This window comes from Haemorhous mexicanus, chromosome 2 (assembly GCF_027477595.1).
Source record: "Haemorhous mexicanus isolate bHaeMex1 chromosome 2, bHaeMex1.pri, whole genome shotgun sequence".
NCBI classification, from domain to species: domain Eukaryota; kingdom Metazoa; phylum Chordata; class Aves; order Passeriformes; family Fringillidae; genus Haemorhous; species Haemorhous mexicanus.
The window spans coordinates 44,558,481-44,574,918 of NC_082342.1; the positions used below are offsets into that span (position 1 = coordinate 44,558,481).

Here is a 16,438-nt window from a genome sequence, read left to right on the forward strand (position 1 = left end):
AGCACCTGAGGCACTTAACCTGAGGCAGCTGTTTAAAAAAAAAAAGGTTCCACAGTCACAGCTCCACTCAGTATTTCCTTTTTTCCATTGCCCAACTATTCTCTTCTGCTTTCTATTTGCTGCCAGATTACTCCTTTCCAGAAGATGGTATATGTGGGGATATCAGGGCAGAGATCTGATGAAATGCAATGTCTGTTCTCTAAGAACCAGAGAAACTAGACTGCACAGGCTTCTCAAAAAAATGGGAGGCAACTTTGATTAGGTATACTTAGGAGAAGACTAAGCAACAAAAGAAACTGGCTAGGTACAAAAATCTAGTTAAAGAAAATATTTACGCTTGCTTTTTAATAGCTGAGAAAAAAAGGTGATCCAAAAAGGTGATGAGAAAGATTAAGACTTTACTCTCTTCATACCTGATAGCAGTAAAATAAGTCACAGCACTTTAATCCTCAGGTTTTGTAGGAGGACATAACATCCTACTATGAGGATACAGTAATGAGGACAAACCATCTGATCAATATTGCTGGCAAAAGTGTCCATCTTTTTCTGTTTCTAGTACCTACACCCACAGAAAATTTTATATATTAAAAAACACTAGGAAAAGTAGCATCCATAAATGCACACAAAGTGTAAAATTAAGTCAAGCCTGCTGGTGACTTTTCCTATGTAGCATTACTATGCAGAACAATGCTGAAGCAAAAGGACTAGACAATGATAGTGAGTCATCTCACACTCTTCTGCTTGTTGAAACTGCTATCTGTGATGTTGAAACACACAGAGTTTACTTATTGGTGCTATCCAGGGTATCACAAATGAAAATTTAGGTTAGATCATCATCAAACTCCTAGCTGTGCAAAATTCACAGTCAGGAATGAATTTTTATCTGTATTAATTTACACCCATTAGAATCATAAAATAGTTTGGACTGAAAGGGATGTAAAGATCATCTATTCTAAGCCACCTGCCTTAGGCAGGTATATATTGTAGAGGTCAAATTGATCAAACCTTGCATGTTCTCCCAAATTTTAAAAGCAGGCAGTACATCTGCCAACTCCTCTCTCTGAGTCTTCATTCTTACTTTGTATTTTCCACAGCCTACTCAGGACCTCTGCTCTTGGCTTTCTCCTTCTCCAAATGGTTCAAACGAGGCTTTAGGTTCGGCCTTTGTAGTAATACCATTTCTCTACTGCACTGCTACTCCAGTTTTAAAACACCACTTCAATCTGAGAAGGATCCAAGGGACATGTTCTCCTTTTATCCCTCTCCCCTCAGCCCAGTGGCACCAATGTGCTTGTCAGCTCCATTTATTTTTTTTTAACTGAGAGGTGGCACTGACTGACTGCGTAAGAATGACACAAAGGCCATGTGTGCAGAATACCCCAGCTCCATGGAGCTTGCATTCAGCTTACAGGAGCTGGAAACACAGAGCTGTGCAAACTATCAGTCTGAAAACTACATGCACATTTTGCATTATCAATGAATGCTGATCAGCAAGATAATGAAATGATGTACAGTATATAGTGCCAGCCCTTCCTTCAGGAATAAAAAACAATACTTAGATGTGGGGGAAGGAATGTAGGGTTGAGCAGGGGAGAGAGACAGACAGAGGGCTTGGATGGGCTAAAATAGATTACATTGGAAATGAAGCAGGTTTTTGTCCTTCCCCCCCCTTTTTCTTTAGCTCCCCTTAGAAACATATTCTTTCTATCACTTTAATATGTCCATTTTCTTTTAGTCTTAGCCATGTATTTCCAAGCTTTGTGCTGATACAAAATAGGAAAAAAAAAATAAAAACCAGCAAAAATAAGCATCATTCCTGCCTGTTAGCACATCAAAACTTGTCATGTGACTACTTAATCATACACCATTTTCTCCCTCTAGGTTTTCAAAGGCACAGTGCTCAATTTCATTTAATGATACATAAAAACCCCCCAAATCTGTTACAGAAAGAACTAATACAAAGATGGGATTTCCCAGCACCTAAAATGCAAAGCCTGCAGTATTGGTGCAACCACTGCCGGGCTCTCTCTGGTGGAACAGAAGGATACAATTTTGTTGACATGTACTCAAAGCAATGATGAACAGTATAACACAAATTAGAAGAGCACAATACTGACTCCTGATTCTAGTGTCAATTTCAACCTACATATTTTTTACCTATATCAAACTACCTGATCCAAAATTATTAACAAATACACACCCAAGACATAATTCCTTTCCCTTCAAAAAAATGAATGTAAGGATACACAGTGATTCTTACAGAAAGGTGTTTTGTCAGGGTTTCCAGATACATTAAAGAAAAATTCCAAGAAAGTATAAAGCATTAGGCAATTCTTCCAAAAATAACTTTTGAATGTGGTTTTTCTTTTACAGTATCAAAGTACTGTTGTTTAACTGCAACAGACTGAAGGTAGTGTACTTGACTGCCTATTTTTATCAATCCACTTGAAAAACAGCTCACCTCCCAGGACCATACCAGCCTGACAGCACTTCCTCAAGCGACATGCTGGGCAGTTCTTCCTACGGATTTTATCGACTATGCAGTCATTTCTTCCAGCACATAAATAGTTGTGCTGCCCTGCAGGAAAGAGAAAAACTGTGTGAACACTATGTTTTCTAACATGACAAAATTATTTCCGTGTATAAACGTTGCAAAAACAACTGAAGATTCAAAAAAGTGTACTTGAACCATTAAAGAACTTCTTCATTTTATGCTAAGCTTTGATCAATCGTGGTACTATTTGAATATAATGCTTTATTTGGTCTGTTTAAGGGCAAAACTCCTCATCTATGAAATTCCAAAATAATTAGCAGTCAGCATGAACTGCTTAAATGATTGTACTAACAATATTTCTTAAGTAAATCAAGCACAAAGACAGACCAATTGTTTCTTTAAAACTTATTTTTCTGTGAAATTATAGATCCTGTTTTCAAAGAACTTAAGTACATTTTGCTTGGATTGATGGGGAGTTTCTGACAGCAAAAAGAATAAAGAAATTGGGGTAGTGTAAAAAAAAAAGCCCTTTAAGCACAGCAAATGACCTCTGATGGGCAAGCAGTTCTGTAATAAACCTGCTGAAGTACCAGCTGACCAGGTGCAGCCAACACAATCAAAAAGGACAAATAAAAGGAGGTTGTAACTCTGTGGTTTAGATTAGCTCAGTTTATTGCTTAATTCTGCATTTGCTTCTGTGCTACCATTTAAAAAGATAAATAGCTTACTTCTTAGTTTTAGTGAAAAAAACCCAATTGTCTGAAATTCCTTTTCATAACAATTTCTTTTCTTTTTTTTTTTTTTTGAAAACTACAGGTAAACAAAAAAAGTTGCCACACACATTGCCTGGCAACAAAAATGACCTTAGTAATGTTTTAATCAGAAGAAATTCTCATTTACTTTGCCCCATTAATTCCAATTCTGGGCTTCTCCTTACAGGAAACATTACCAAAAGCAGACAAATGAATAAAAATCCATCTTGCTATTGGCAGCAGACCAGTAAGCAAAAGCTTTGAACAATTCTTCCTTGGGATTACTTGCAGTTTTTCCTTGTATTTCTTTGCCTTTATAAGCTACAAAAAGCATTCAGTCTTTTGATAAGCATCAACAATTTTAAAACTCCGTTAGTTTAATTAAAATCCATGAGTATTATCTCAGCTCCATGACATTCTAGTGCTTTAATGCACAGCTAATTTACAAAGGAATGCTTAGGCATAGCTAAAGTTTTCTTTGTGCTTTTCTTGTTTTGGGGGTTTTCTTTGGTCCCCTGAAAAGAGATTTTTTCTGGACCTCTTTTCTAGGGTATTTGTTAATTCTTCACAAGATGGTCTGACTCCATATAAACCTTGTCCTGCTTATTATAAATCTATGGCTGAACAACATTTTTCACATTTACAAAACAAATCATAATTGAATCACAGTTATGAAAACTACATTTCCATGTTAATATGTTCTGAAGTTTCAGATTAGACAGGATTAAACAGTGTCTCTGCCCAGTGTATACCAGGCCAGAAATAAAATCTCTTACTAGAATTTAGGCACAATAAAATTTGCTTAAAAGTCAAAACCCTGCTAACCTAATTCTCTCAGGGGATTATAGTGACAAAAACTCAGGTACTTCTTGATGCTTACTGCTATCTTCCTTGTTTTCAAGACTTTTAAGAAACCACAGTCATATCCTGTACTTGACTTGCACCTTTGTGTGAGTTTCCCATTCCACTCATCTCTACCCCACCTCTCCCTGACACCTTCTGTCCTAAAGTCTATTCCACTCATTTTCATTCAGCTGCAACTTATTTGGAAAACATGTAAGTTTCAATTGTTTGGTAGTTTTCAGTTTCATCAGTAAAGAATTTTGGTTTTAATTGCAGTGATCTGTGTGGATTTCATCTCAATAGATAAATCTGAGCAAATGTTCCCATTTGAAATGACTTCTTCCATTGTGCAAAGCAGGGTTCTGAGAAACTATTACTTGCTTGACATTAATATTTTAGGGACAACAGCCATCTGAAGGAGAGATTGCGTAAGAAATGAACACGTGCCAGATATTTGCCTAATTTCAAAATTACAGGAAAATATTTAGTTAAATAACGATGTTTGGAAGGTTTTCCTGGGATGATAGAATATGTATTTGAAAATGTATTTGCAACAGTTCAGTCTTCAGGATCATCTAGATTTGAACTAATTGTCTTCAATATTTGAGCATTGCAGTTATACAAAATGCATGTACTAATGAAGTACCCAAAACCTCCATCAAGATAAAATCACCATTCAATTGGTAGCTTGATAGTCAGTACCTTGTCTATGACTTCTGTCATTATAACCAGGAAAACAAAAAACAAAACAAACAGACAAATAAAATACTCAGAAAAAAACCAAACCAAGATAGTATTATTGTCACTAGTGCACAAGTTTGAAGGAATAGGTTGCTATTAGCATTTCTTACAAAAATATGAACCTGGGAACTTTCTGGCAATTGCCACACCTTCAAAAACTTAACCTATTGTTAAGTTTCCTATGCATGTTTACTTTGCACTGATTTTTGAAAGTGCACATTGAGAGTCACTCTCAATGTATTGGCCCGTGACCAGCTTGATGAGAAAACACAGAGAGGATTTTATCTGTCACTTGAATGTTCCTGATTCTTGTAGGACAGTAATTTTTTAAACTTCCATCAAAATCCATTAGTGTTAGCAAAGCTGCAAGTTCTAATCTAAGCAGGCAAACACAATTTAAGTTCTGTAATGACTACTGCTATACTAGGTTTTTAATCCAGTGGTGAAAGTAGCACGTACAGTGTCTTTATAAACTGCACTATTAACTTAGCTCACTGACATGCTGCAAGTCACTTACAATCACTCCAGTAAACTCAGGAGTTGCAGAGAATTTGTAGATGTACAAAATATGGAAAAATAAAGCTTTATCTGCACCTGGGTATCAGACACAGCAATCAGGTTTTTGGGTAAGTGCATCTGTGCTGAACTGCTGCCACCCTGCACAGAAGCAAAATGCTTGCAAACTCTCAGTTCCTCCTAGCTGCAAAGAAGAGTACTATCTCACCTTTTTTTTTCTCTCTCCCAAATGTGACTTTGCCTTCCTGTATCTCTATTAACTGCCAATGCTTTTGTATTAAACCATCACCTTTGCAGAACACATCATGGTGTTTTACTTAGTCTAGTTTTAAATTTCTGCCTAAAGCTTGCAGATACCTATTACATCTCTTTGCAAATTATTTTACTGCCAAATGTCTCCCTCTGCTTTACTGTCAAACATCAACTCTGCTTCCTGAGGGCTCACATCAAGGTTTTGCTCAATAATTTTTTAAAAGTATGTTTTACATCTTATAACTTTTGAAAAAGTACTAACTAAATCAATAGGTGAAAACCAAACCAAACCAAAACAAAAACCACAATGGAATTGTGGAAACTGACAATAAACATGGGTTTAAAATTTAAAAAAATGGAAAATAAGTTCACCAGTGCACCTAAACAAAAGATAATGGTGCAGATGTAGCTTTTGAGTAAAAATCTGACTTCTGGAAGCTAAGACAACAGACCAGGCTAGTCCCTAGCTTGTGGAAAACCTGACTTGTCAGAGTAAATACAGGGTAATCCTTACCCTGACCATGCCTTGACAAGACAGATTTTCCACAGCCAGGCAGTCTGGCCTAGTTCATCCTTGGTAAAATGGGAAGCAAAATTATACCAAATTTAGCCCAGATCTAAATAAAATACTATATGCACTGTTTCAAAGTGCAAACCAGCAAATGTGGTTGAATTTACCTCTCATCCTGGTTTTTTAAGTTGTGAAGAACTAGGAACCTACACTGCACAGTCTCCACGTCCCTGTATGCCATCCCATGCTATTAGTCTCCAAGATGCTACACGCTTCAGATTATGCTATTTGGGTTTTAATTTATACTTGATTTTATTTCTGTGTGTTTTCTATAAAAATAGAAAAAAATCCCTGAAGTGAGACTTCTGACTCCAACTACTTAACCAAAACCCACATCCAACACAGACTTTACCATGCATAATCTTTTGATAAAGATTTTATTTCCCTCTTGGCCCACTGAAGTAAAATCCTCACTTCCAGTTCTTAAGCAGGTGCTGCCACTTCCACTCTGTAGCCTATATTGGTACAAAGAAAGACCTGCTATTGATGCCAAGTCTGCTCCTCAGCAAAGAATTAAGGACTCAGCAGACCAAAGGGGACAAAGAGTGGAAAACAGAGGAATTTGTGAATATGTTCCATCCTAAAATCTAACTGAAATTATGAAGAATTTCTTTCTTCATAATGATATATTTCATAGTGAAAGCAATAAAAATAATTGTTTATAACATCACTGACTGACTCTTTCCTCCTCTTGTATACTTATCTCAAAATCTCACTACCTTTTGCTGTGAATACTGCAATACTATGGTTTTTCCTTCCAAAATCACTTCTCCAAAGAGCAACCTCCAAATGATTTTAATGATTTCTACAAAACAGAACAATGAAATGTAGCTACCTTTTTTAACTCACTTCTAGACAGAGACAAAAGTTACAATCCTGTTTTTTAATCCTTTTTACATTTCCCTGTCTGTCCCATCATTTCCAACAAGAAAAAGAAAGAAAACAAAATGAAAACCACAGAAAAACAAAATGAAACAAGACTAACTTATAATTCATGGAAACTATAATGAACTGCAAAATTAAGATGCTGTTCCATACTGATTTTCAGTTGATTTGCCTAGACTGTTTACCACTGCAACACCTTGAAACTTATAAAGTCTTGGAGTCTAAATATGGGAACTGACAACAGTAAAAACTTCCCACAGCTAATACCCTTTCAGGAAGATATGGTAGTATCTACAAATCAATATTTCCAGTTATTTTTATGGCATGGTGTCACAATTGTTCCTTGCTCATAAATTTTAAGTAAATAACTACATCAGCGATTTAAACATGTAAAATGACGGAAGTGTCAGCATATTTGTCAATAGGGGATCTGTTTCTTACAAATACAAAACATGGGATTTGAACACAAAACCTACTTTAAAAACATACCCACTATTTCAGAGATATGCAGCACTAAAGTATCAGTTGTTCTCCTTTTGATCCCTGTTATATTCTTCTATCAAGATAAGACTCTATATTTCCATTTCAGTCATCCTATCATTCTCATTTTAGTGGAATTATCATAGCACATTGCCATAATAAATTTTTTCATGTATATTCTTTTATGTTCCTTGACTTGTCCTACAAATGAACCAGTGGGACAGGGTCATCCACTATGTAAGCAATAAAGGTGGAAGAAAAAAGTAATATGCAAAACACCCAGATACTGCTGCCTCTTGATTGAAACACCTTAGGTTAATTTGATTCTATTTGATTAATGAGATTTATCTATCTATTTGATTAATTAGATCTATCTATCTAAAATGTAGATAACTATCAAAACACTGCTAGTTTGTACATCATGAATACTCCAGTAACATCAAATCTGTTATATTGAGTGAAAAGCATTTTTATCTCTCAACTTGCCATGTGCATGCTTTGTGTGTTTGCATGTTTTCTACTTCATGAACATTTTACCACCATCAGGTGATACTGGTATGTGCTTTACCAAATTCTGATCCCAAGATCCAGACTGGAAAGTTAGATTAAGAACTAGAAAACCCTTCAGAGCTGGGAGAAAAAGAAATTTTTAACACCTGCTTCATCAAGTTTACAGCTAAAAGGGTGTCTACACTATTATTTCTCTTTTCAACGAGGATTTTCTACTAGTGGTTGGCATTTTTTAATACTTGGCATGCTGTACCATTTTAGATTCTTTAGGAACATAAAAGCATAACTGTTTAGACAAGCACTTTTCCTTATGCACAGTATTGCATTATGAACATAGTAAATAGCACTGTCATCACAAAACTGCTTATTTTAACACTGATAAGGTCAGATAAACTTTATCAGAAAGTTTGGTTGAAGTCATGATCAACCTTCTTACTGCGTAGGTGTAGCTCATCATCAAACACTCCACAGAACTTCTCCATACACAGACAGTGAAAACTCTCATGGAAATCTTACTTTCTGCCAGTTTACCAAATTCAGATCTCAGGAAGAAGGAAAGTTCACATGTGGTCAGTTAAATGTTATCTGCTACATATGCTTAAGCTTGTTCCCTGATGCCACTGATGCAACAGAGTTTAAGGTCAGAGTTACCCTGACTTTAAAGAACGTATTAAAACTAGACAAATGTTCTACAATCACTTGATCATGTTTGCAACACATTCCCAGGTATTTAAACAAGCCAAGAGTCAGTTTCTGACCGATCTGCTGCAATATCATATCATGTATTCATGCTGGTCTCAGACTCTGGATTTGGGCAACTACTTTTTCTTAGATATCAAAAATACAAGCTAAGTGCAAATATAAATAGAGAAGAAAAATAAGAAATGAGGCTTTATTACAGGAAAAGCAGCACTTGAATTTTTTTGCAGGATTTAGGTAATTCAAAATTTTCATTAGTAAAACTACTGCAAAAGAGACAGTTTCAACAAGAAGGCAATAATGCAGGCTACCAAGAAACCCTGTGTTAGCAACAGTTCCAGAATCCAAAAATTTTGAACACTGGGCTCCTCTCAAGGGAAAAATATCTTATTGTGGTGTTCCACAAGCATTTTGATCATAGCTGCTTGCATCATTTCACATTATGGAATCTTTGAAAGACATCACTAATGACTGTTTGGCAATTTAGTCATCAAAAAGTAAAAGTTTGTCTCTTAATCTTCATTCTCCTAATGCCCTGTTAAAAATATTCTCCTCTACTTTTTATTTCCATGAATGAGATATATTGCTAGCAGTTAAATAACACCTGGTCATCAAGACCAAATTATTTTACAAATACGGTAATTCTACATACTTGAAAGCATTTTGAATATTATTTCTGGGTTTTTTTTTATTTTTACCTCCAAAATGCTCATCACTCTCTTCTCACTGACAGGAACAGCACTACCCCATCAGCACAGTGAATTCAATTTTGTCTCTTCAAATTTCTTTACTGAGTATGAATAGCTGTAACTTTAATTGTTTTCATTATATTCAAAGGAGATCTTTAAAGTACTTTTAAAAAGCCTTGTCATTTCTTTGTACATTAAGTGAATCTACAGACTAATAGTTATTTGTAGGAGTCCAACAGAAAATGTACAACCTCTAAATGCAGATAAATGTTTCCTAAGTAAAACCAACCCAGTATCTTTGTCTCCTTTCTCCTCCTCACTTGCAGTACTAACTTTTTTACATCTCTGCTATACTACAGGCTCCCAAAGAAAGGACTTGCATTTTTGTTTAACCTGCTTCAAGATTTTGCCTTGAGAAATAGATGTTAATTGTATTAACACCAGCCTTTATTTCATATATATAGCCACATGTGGGGAACCAGGAACCCAAAAGACAGAAAGTATCTACAATGCATATATATTTTAGAATTCAGTACCAAGAAACATTCCAAGTAATCTTTGTGATTCTCACATAACTCTGACCCCTCATTAAGTTGTATGTGTATGTATTAGTTACATTCAAACGTGTTACTAAATCATAATTAGTATATAGAGTTTTAAATCATTATTCAGTCGGAATAATTTAAATAATCTGTTTTTATTTCAAAAGGACTAGATATGGAAAAAAATTAATTTTCTGGATAACAGAGCAGTTCATTTTATTCAAATGGATGTATTTAACCAATAAAGTATTGTCCTCACACCAGGGAAGGTAAAAAAAATGGTGTATTAACAACAGTTTCTGGGGAAATAAATTACAAAAAATATATTGGCTGTTTGATTTCAAACAGCAAATGCAGCTCAGATTACATAAATAATTAAAATAGAAAATAAGCCTTTTCCAACAAATGGAAAGCTACTATATTAAGTACTTTTTTACCTATGCACAAAACCTCATAACATACAAAAAAACCTCTCAGGATAGAGAAAATGCATGAAATAGCAAAAGCCAGCTATTTCCAATCATGTTTTAATTTCTCATAAAGACTAATACTGTATGGAAATTACATGAAAAGTAGAGTTTTGACCAGGAATTTTTACTCACAAAATTTAACATCTTATTTGCATGAATTATTATTCAAAATCCCACATCTGTAATAGCACTAAAAATTTTAAAAAATAAATAATGCATTTATTAAATGCATTTATTAATGCTCAGAGAAATTATGGGCAGGGGGACATTTCATGGAAGAAATATGTTTCAAATTTATATTATTGCCAGTGAGAATTTCAAGCACTATTTTCTATTGCATTTAAAATACAAATACTCTATTGTCTTTTTACAGAGGAGCAATTTCCCACCATTATTTCTGATATTAAATTTTTTAAAAGTATTTAAAGTCCATAGAAAATGAAATATCTATCAATACATAGGATTGTTTTAGTGCTGATAATAACATAGTATACTGCAATGAAAATAAGAAGTCCATCAGTCCATCTCTAAGGAATCCCCTGTAGTCTTGCACTTTCTACACAAAAACAGGTACAACTGTATTTGTCCATTTTGCCAATGCCTACAATGCTCATTGCCTGACATTGCTTCCCAGAAAACTCAATAACCTGTATCTTTTCTGATTAGAGTCCGGTTTCTGATGTACATTCTTGAACATTCTTTGAAAATCCTTACTAGAAAACCCAAACACACTTCCTCAAAAGACTCTCAGTCTGTGGATTAATTTAAAAATTAAAATTATGAAGCTGCTACTAAAACTTAAGACTTTTGCTTATGTAACTGCATTGACCTTTCCTTTGTCTCTAAATAACTCTATAATCTTAACCTGGTAAGACTCTGCCAATATAGACTTTGAGCAGTCTGTGAAAACAACTTCAAGATATTTCTTGTATCAAGTTATTCCTTCTTAACATTTTTTGTTAAGATGATTCTGCTGAACAAAAATGTAAATATTATGTTTTTGAGCAGGTCCACCTACTGCAAACAGAACTGGGTACTAAATTAGAAAAGAGATGAAATCTAAAATTGACAGAATAAAATTCAAAGAAAATATTATAACATTATTATATAGGTAAAAAGCAAAAATAAAATTTATTTTAAAATACAGTACTCATAAATTACACTATGCTTAGTATTAAAACTTCAGCTCCCTGACTTTTTAAAAAAATATTTGGCTGATTTAGAAAAACATAGCAAAAAAATGCAAAGGCAAACCAGGAGACCAACTAGCAGATTCAGTGAAACTTAAATGTATTCCTGCAAGTGACTCTAGAGCTTTGCAGCCTAAGACAAATATTTCTAGTAATTTTCTCATGAAACCCATTGAATGCATTGGAGAAACGTGGCAGTGGCTCAAAAGTTCACTTATACCACCAACACCACTTTGCAAATATTTAATATTAAAGGAAGAACATGAGAATATGCTTAAAGTAGAAAGTAACAGCACAGTGAAACAAAAAAATCTAATTATATTATTATGCTAAGCCTTTACCTTTCCAAAATTCCCCTTTTCATTTGGAGAGAGATAAACTCTCTAGAGCAGAAAAAAACTATGTATCACAACAAGAAAATACAGGATGCAGGTTTTTTATTTTAAGGAATCCTATCCATTAGAACAATGGTTTTGTTAAATACATGGAACAGAAATTTGAATATCCTAGTTCTGGCAGGATCAGATAAAAATCAAAACAAGACACAAAGCCTAAAAAGTAGTGGGATTTGTTTTACTGCTTTATCTGTTGAACCATATAAAACAGTCCGCTCTTGTATTCATAATCAAAATCTCAGTGGACAAGGCATATAAAAGAATCCAAAATGAAAAAATAAACCTAGATTTTGCTACTGTTTCAATAAACTTGCAGTTTGACTTTGCAATTTAACAACTATTTGGAACAAGTCAAACACATTTATTGTTACTATGACTTGAAAAGACTCAGTGAAATTTTAAATGCTTCCATAACTTCCAGGAAGCCAAAACTCTGCAACTTCAAAACAAGAATGATTTCATATTTTCAAAAAGAGAACAAAGCAAAAAACAATTCTTATTTGCCTATCATGAGTTCATACCCAGAATATTTTCCTTTGAACACCATTTATACTTTTTAAAACAAGTTGTATAATGCACAAAACTTTCATTTAACTCTGCCTACCTGGAAAGATTAACTGATAAACAGTAAATAATAAATAGCAAAAAAGTAAAGTAAAACAAATAATACCAGAAAATAAAACAATTAAGGAAGAACTTTGTCAATATCCACTGTTGATAAAACAACAAAAAAAATTCACTGCAGTGACAATATTTACAAAAATGAGCAATAAATAAACAGTACGCCTTGGTGTCTAGAAGACATATTTCAGATAATTAGGAACAATGGCACCTTTTAGTACCTTCCATTGCCCTTTTAAAGAAGACTTTACAACTTCCACAGGTAAGTACTCCATAGTGGCAACCTGAAGCCTCATCACCGCAGATGAGACAAATCTTCTGGGGTAGTGATTCGAAACTGAACTGAGAACTTTGGCTGGTTTCCGTATCTGGCCTTGAGAAGAAAAAGAATTAAAAGAAATGAAAGATCTAGCATTGTGCAGTTAACTACTTACCTGTATGAAGGAGTTTTATATTAAAAACTTTGGTTTAAAATTTGTAGTCAAGATACAGAAGGACACCAAAAAACTAAAGTATGATCGTTTGTCTCTACTATGGTAATACAGGAAAGCATTGCAAAAAAAAAAAAAAAAAAAAAAAAAAAAAGAAGTAGAAAGTTATATTTTTAAACCATTTAGCAAAAAAAGGTATGATCTAGGACACTGTTAAAATGTTCATCTTCCTCAGATCAACAACTCTTGTGAGTGGAGTCAGTGATGATTTTTTTTTCCTGTACAGAGATAGAATCACATAGGTGTCAATTGAATTTCAAAGGCCTCTTTCACATGGGAAACATGAATTTTCATTTCAACTAAAAAAATCTTTAATAATCAGTTTTTCAGCCCCCATTCAGCTGCAGCGTTCTCAGCAGTAACTAAGTCTGATGGGGATATCAATGATATTTCCAATTTGTCTCCAAGGCAGACTAATCTGGGTAACCACTGCATTTCCTAAAAGAAAGGATATCCATTGAAACTGTAACATTGCATGCACCTTTTGTTGCATGTATTTGTAGGTAATACAGATCTCAGCATGATAGTAAACCATTTCATTCAAGCAAATCAATATACAAGTGTTTCTGTTTTCTTTTTCGTGTGAAATCAACTGCTGTTTGTGCTGTTGGGTTTCGGGGTTGTGTTTTGTTTTGTTTCGGTTTTTTTTGGCTTGAAGGTTGTTTTCTTCCTTTTTTTTTTTTTTTTTTCCTTTTTCTAATTAGGAACGCTATTTGGAAAATATTTAGGTATAAAGAATACGGTATCGCTGAAAGTGAGGACAAACCAGAAAACCAGCACGCCGGCCCTGGCCGGGCACTGGCTCGGACATCGGGTGGCCCTGAAGTCCCGCTGCGATAACAAACCAACATCCCTGGGGCGTCATCGTGCCCAGAGCCGCGAGGTGCCAGCGGCGGAGCCGGGACACCGCGGCGTGCTCAGGCAGCGCAGGGAACGCGAACGGGGCTGCGGCCACTACCTAAAAGCCCAAAAAGGCCCTCGCCGAGAGAAACTTTGTCCTGTCTTCAACATCCCCTTAATATCCCCCCGAGGCGCCCACCGCGCGGCACGACCGCCCGCCCTCCGGAGAAGGAGGATGAGGAGGAGGAGGCGCGAAGCTCTCCCGCCGCGCAGCGCGACCCCCCGGTCCCGTCCCTCAGCGAGCGCCCCGCCGCCCCCGCCTTACCGCGCGTAGCCGAGGTAGGGCGGGCAGAGCTGGGGCAGGCCCTCCTTGAGCACGGCGGCCGGGAAGCCCAGCGGCTGGTGCCCGTTCAGCCCCAGGGCCGGGTAGAGCCCCGGCGGCGCGGCCGAGGTGGAGGGCAGGCTGTCGGGCGGCGCCGCCGGCCCGTAGGCGCCGGCCAGCAGGGTGGGCTCCGCCTTGTAGAGGACGCACTCCAGCGAGGGCTCCTGCCCAGCCCGCGGAGCCTGCGGGTAGTCGTGGCAGCCCGCCGCGGGGGTGGCCCTGCCGCCCGGGTAGCGGGCGGCGAGGCCGAGACCCTCCTCCTTGATCTTCATGACGGGCTGGATGTCGCCGTAGGCGAAGGGCCCGTCCTTGGCGTCGGGCGGCCGGAAGCCGTAGGCCGGCAGGTCCGGGGCGGGGGGCGAGCAGCGCGGCACCGCGCCGCCCTCGCACTCCGCCCCGTCCAGCAGCTGCCGCGTGCGCGAGGCCAGGAAGGCCGAGTTGAGCGGCAGCAGCGGCACGTGCAGGTATTCCTGCCCCGGGTCCCCCGCCCGGGACCCGCCGGGCAGCGCCCCCACACCGGGGGCATCGCCCTTGGGCGCCGCGGTGGGACACTCCGCGCCGGACCCCGGCCCCGCCGGCCGCGGTTTAGCGGCAGGGACCAGGGCGTCGCCGGGCGGCCAGAGCGCGGCGGGCCGCGGCGGGGGCTGCGAGGAGCCCGGCGCCCCCGGGGCGGCTTCGACCGCCTTCTGCGAGGGGCCGCTGCTCATCGGGCCGTCGGGCGCCTCCTCCGCCTCGAAGAAGGACCAGGGCGCCGCGGCCACGGTGGAGCTGGCATGAGCCGCAGGCGCCAAGAAGGTGTCCAGGACGGTGTCCAGGGAGTCCTTGACCGAGACGGAGCCGCTCCCTGGCTGGTGGCAGAGGGAGTCCCGGCCGTCCTCCCGCCCTAGATGCTGCTGCTGCGCCTCTTCCTCCTCCCCTTCCTCCTCCTCCTCCTCTTCGTCCTCCTCCTCGTCGCTGCTCTTGGGGTAAAGCAGCCCGTCCAGGGAGATGTCGACGGACTCCGCTTCCTCGCGGAACGGATCTCGGCCAGGCTGACCGTGCAGCAGGACCGCCCCGTCTGTGGCAGGCGGAGGCGCTCTGGGCCCCTTGGGTTTTACCTCGGTCATGCTGGCCCGGGGCAGCGATGGACGCCGGCGAGTCTCCGGCAGCGACAAAGCGCGGGCAGCCGGGCAGCGACGGGGTGCGAGCGGCCGGACGGCTCTTTACATCCTGGACGTGCCCGCTGCGGCGGTGGCGGGGCTCCTGCTCACATGGTGCTGCTCTCGGGGGGACGGCTCTGCCCCGGCCCCCGCCGCCGGGACGGGGGTGACTCGGAGCCGGGGGCGGTGCAGCCTGGAGAGGGGAAACGATGGGAGCGTGTGCGGGAGGCGTGCAGGAAAGGAGGGTGCCTGCTTGCCAGGCTCCGGCGGCGGCGGACAGGCTGACTCCGCGCTCCGCTCGTCCCCCGAGTGTTTCCCACTGCCCGGGCGGGCTGGCCGCCGGCTCCACGCCCCCTCGCCGTCCCTCCCTCCCCGCCCTCCCTCGCCTCCAGCCCCGTCCCTTACCGAGGGTCTGCGCTGCGGGGCGCGGGCTGCCGCCTCCCGGTCCCAGCGCTCCGCGCTGCCTCTGGGAACCGCTGCTCCTCCAGCGGCACTTCCATCGGCTCCTCCTCCGCTCCGCCTGTCCCCCTCCCATCGCTCGCCGTGCCCGCATCCCTTTCCCATCGCATCCGGCGCCCTGTGCCTTAGGTCAGCGCTTTTTGGCTTCTCCTGATCATCTCCCTGTTTTCTCATTCCTGTCCCCCACCTCTCGTGCCGCTGCTCCGTCCTCTCGCTTCACCATCCCAAGTGCGGGTCTGCACTGAGCAGAGGGCACAAGCCTCTGGTTAGGTCGCTGCTTTGGAGAGCAGAAAGACAAGCTTTCCTTATTTGCAGTGACGGCTCCCTTTTATCTATTTTTCACAGCCCCCTTCAGACATTCAGTGTAGTTTTTCGTGATTAAGCTCTGTTCCAAAACCCCTCCTGATACAAGATCCATTTTCCAGTAGCAAGAAAACCAAAGCATTGTAAAGGTCTTTATGTGGCATTACAGGACGT

The 16,438-nt window shown here is 39.9% G+C and overlaps 1 protein-coding gene across 1 annotated transcript in view; it reads right to left on the bottom strand.

Annotated features, from left to right (window-relative positions):
• Positions 1 to 15,609, bottom strand: part of PGR (progesterone receptor) — a 37,580-nt gene extending 21,971 nt beyond the window's left edge. The window contains exons 1-3 of the mRNA XM_059838603.1: positions 14,307 to 15,609; positions 12,872 to 13,023; positions 2,462 to 2,578 (exon numbers count right to left, since the gene is read on the bottom strand). Of these exons, the coding sequence (XP_059694586.1) occupies positions 2,462 to 2,578; positions 12,872 to 13,023; positions 14,307 to 15,469 (1,432 nt within the window). The 5' untranslated portion in view covers positions 15,470 to 15,609. The remainder of the gene's footprint in view (positions 1 to 2,461; positions 2,579 to 12,871; positions 13,024 to 14,306) is intronic.
• Positions 15,610 to 16,438: the final 829 nt, after the last annotated feature.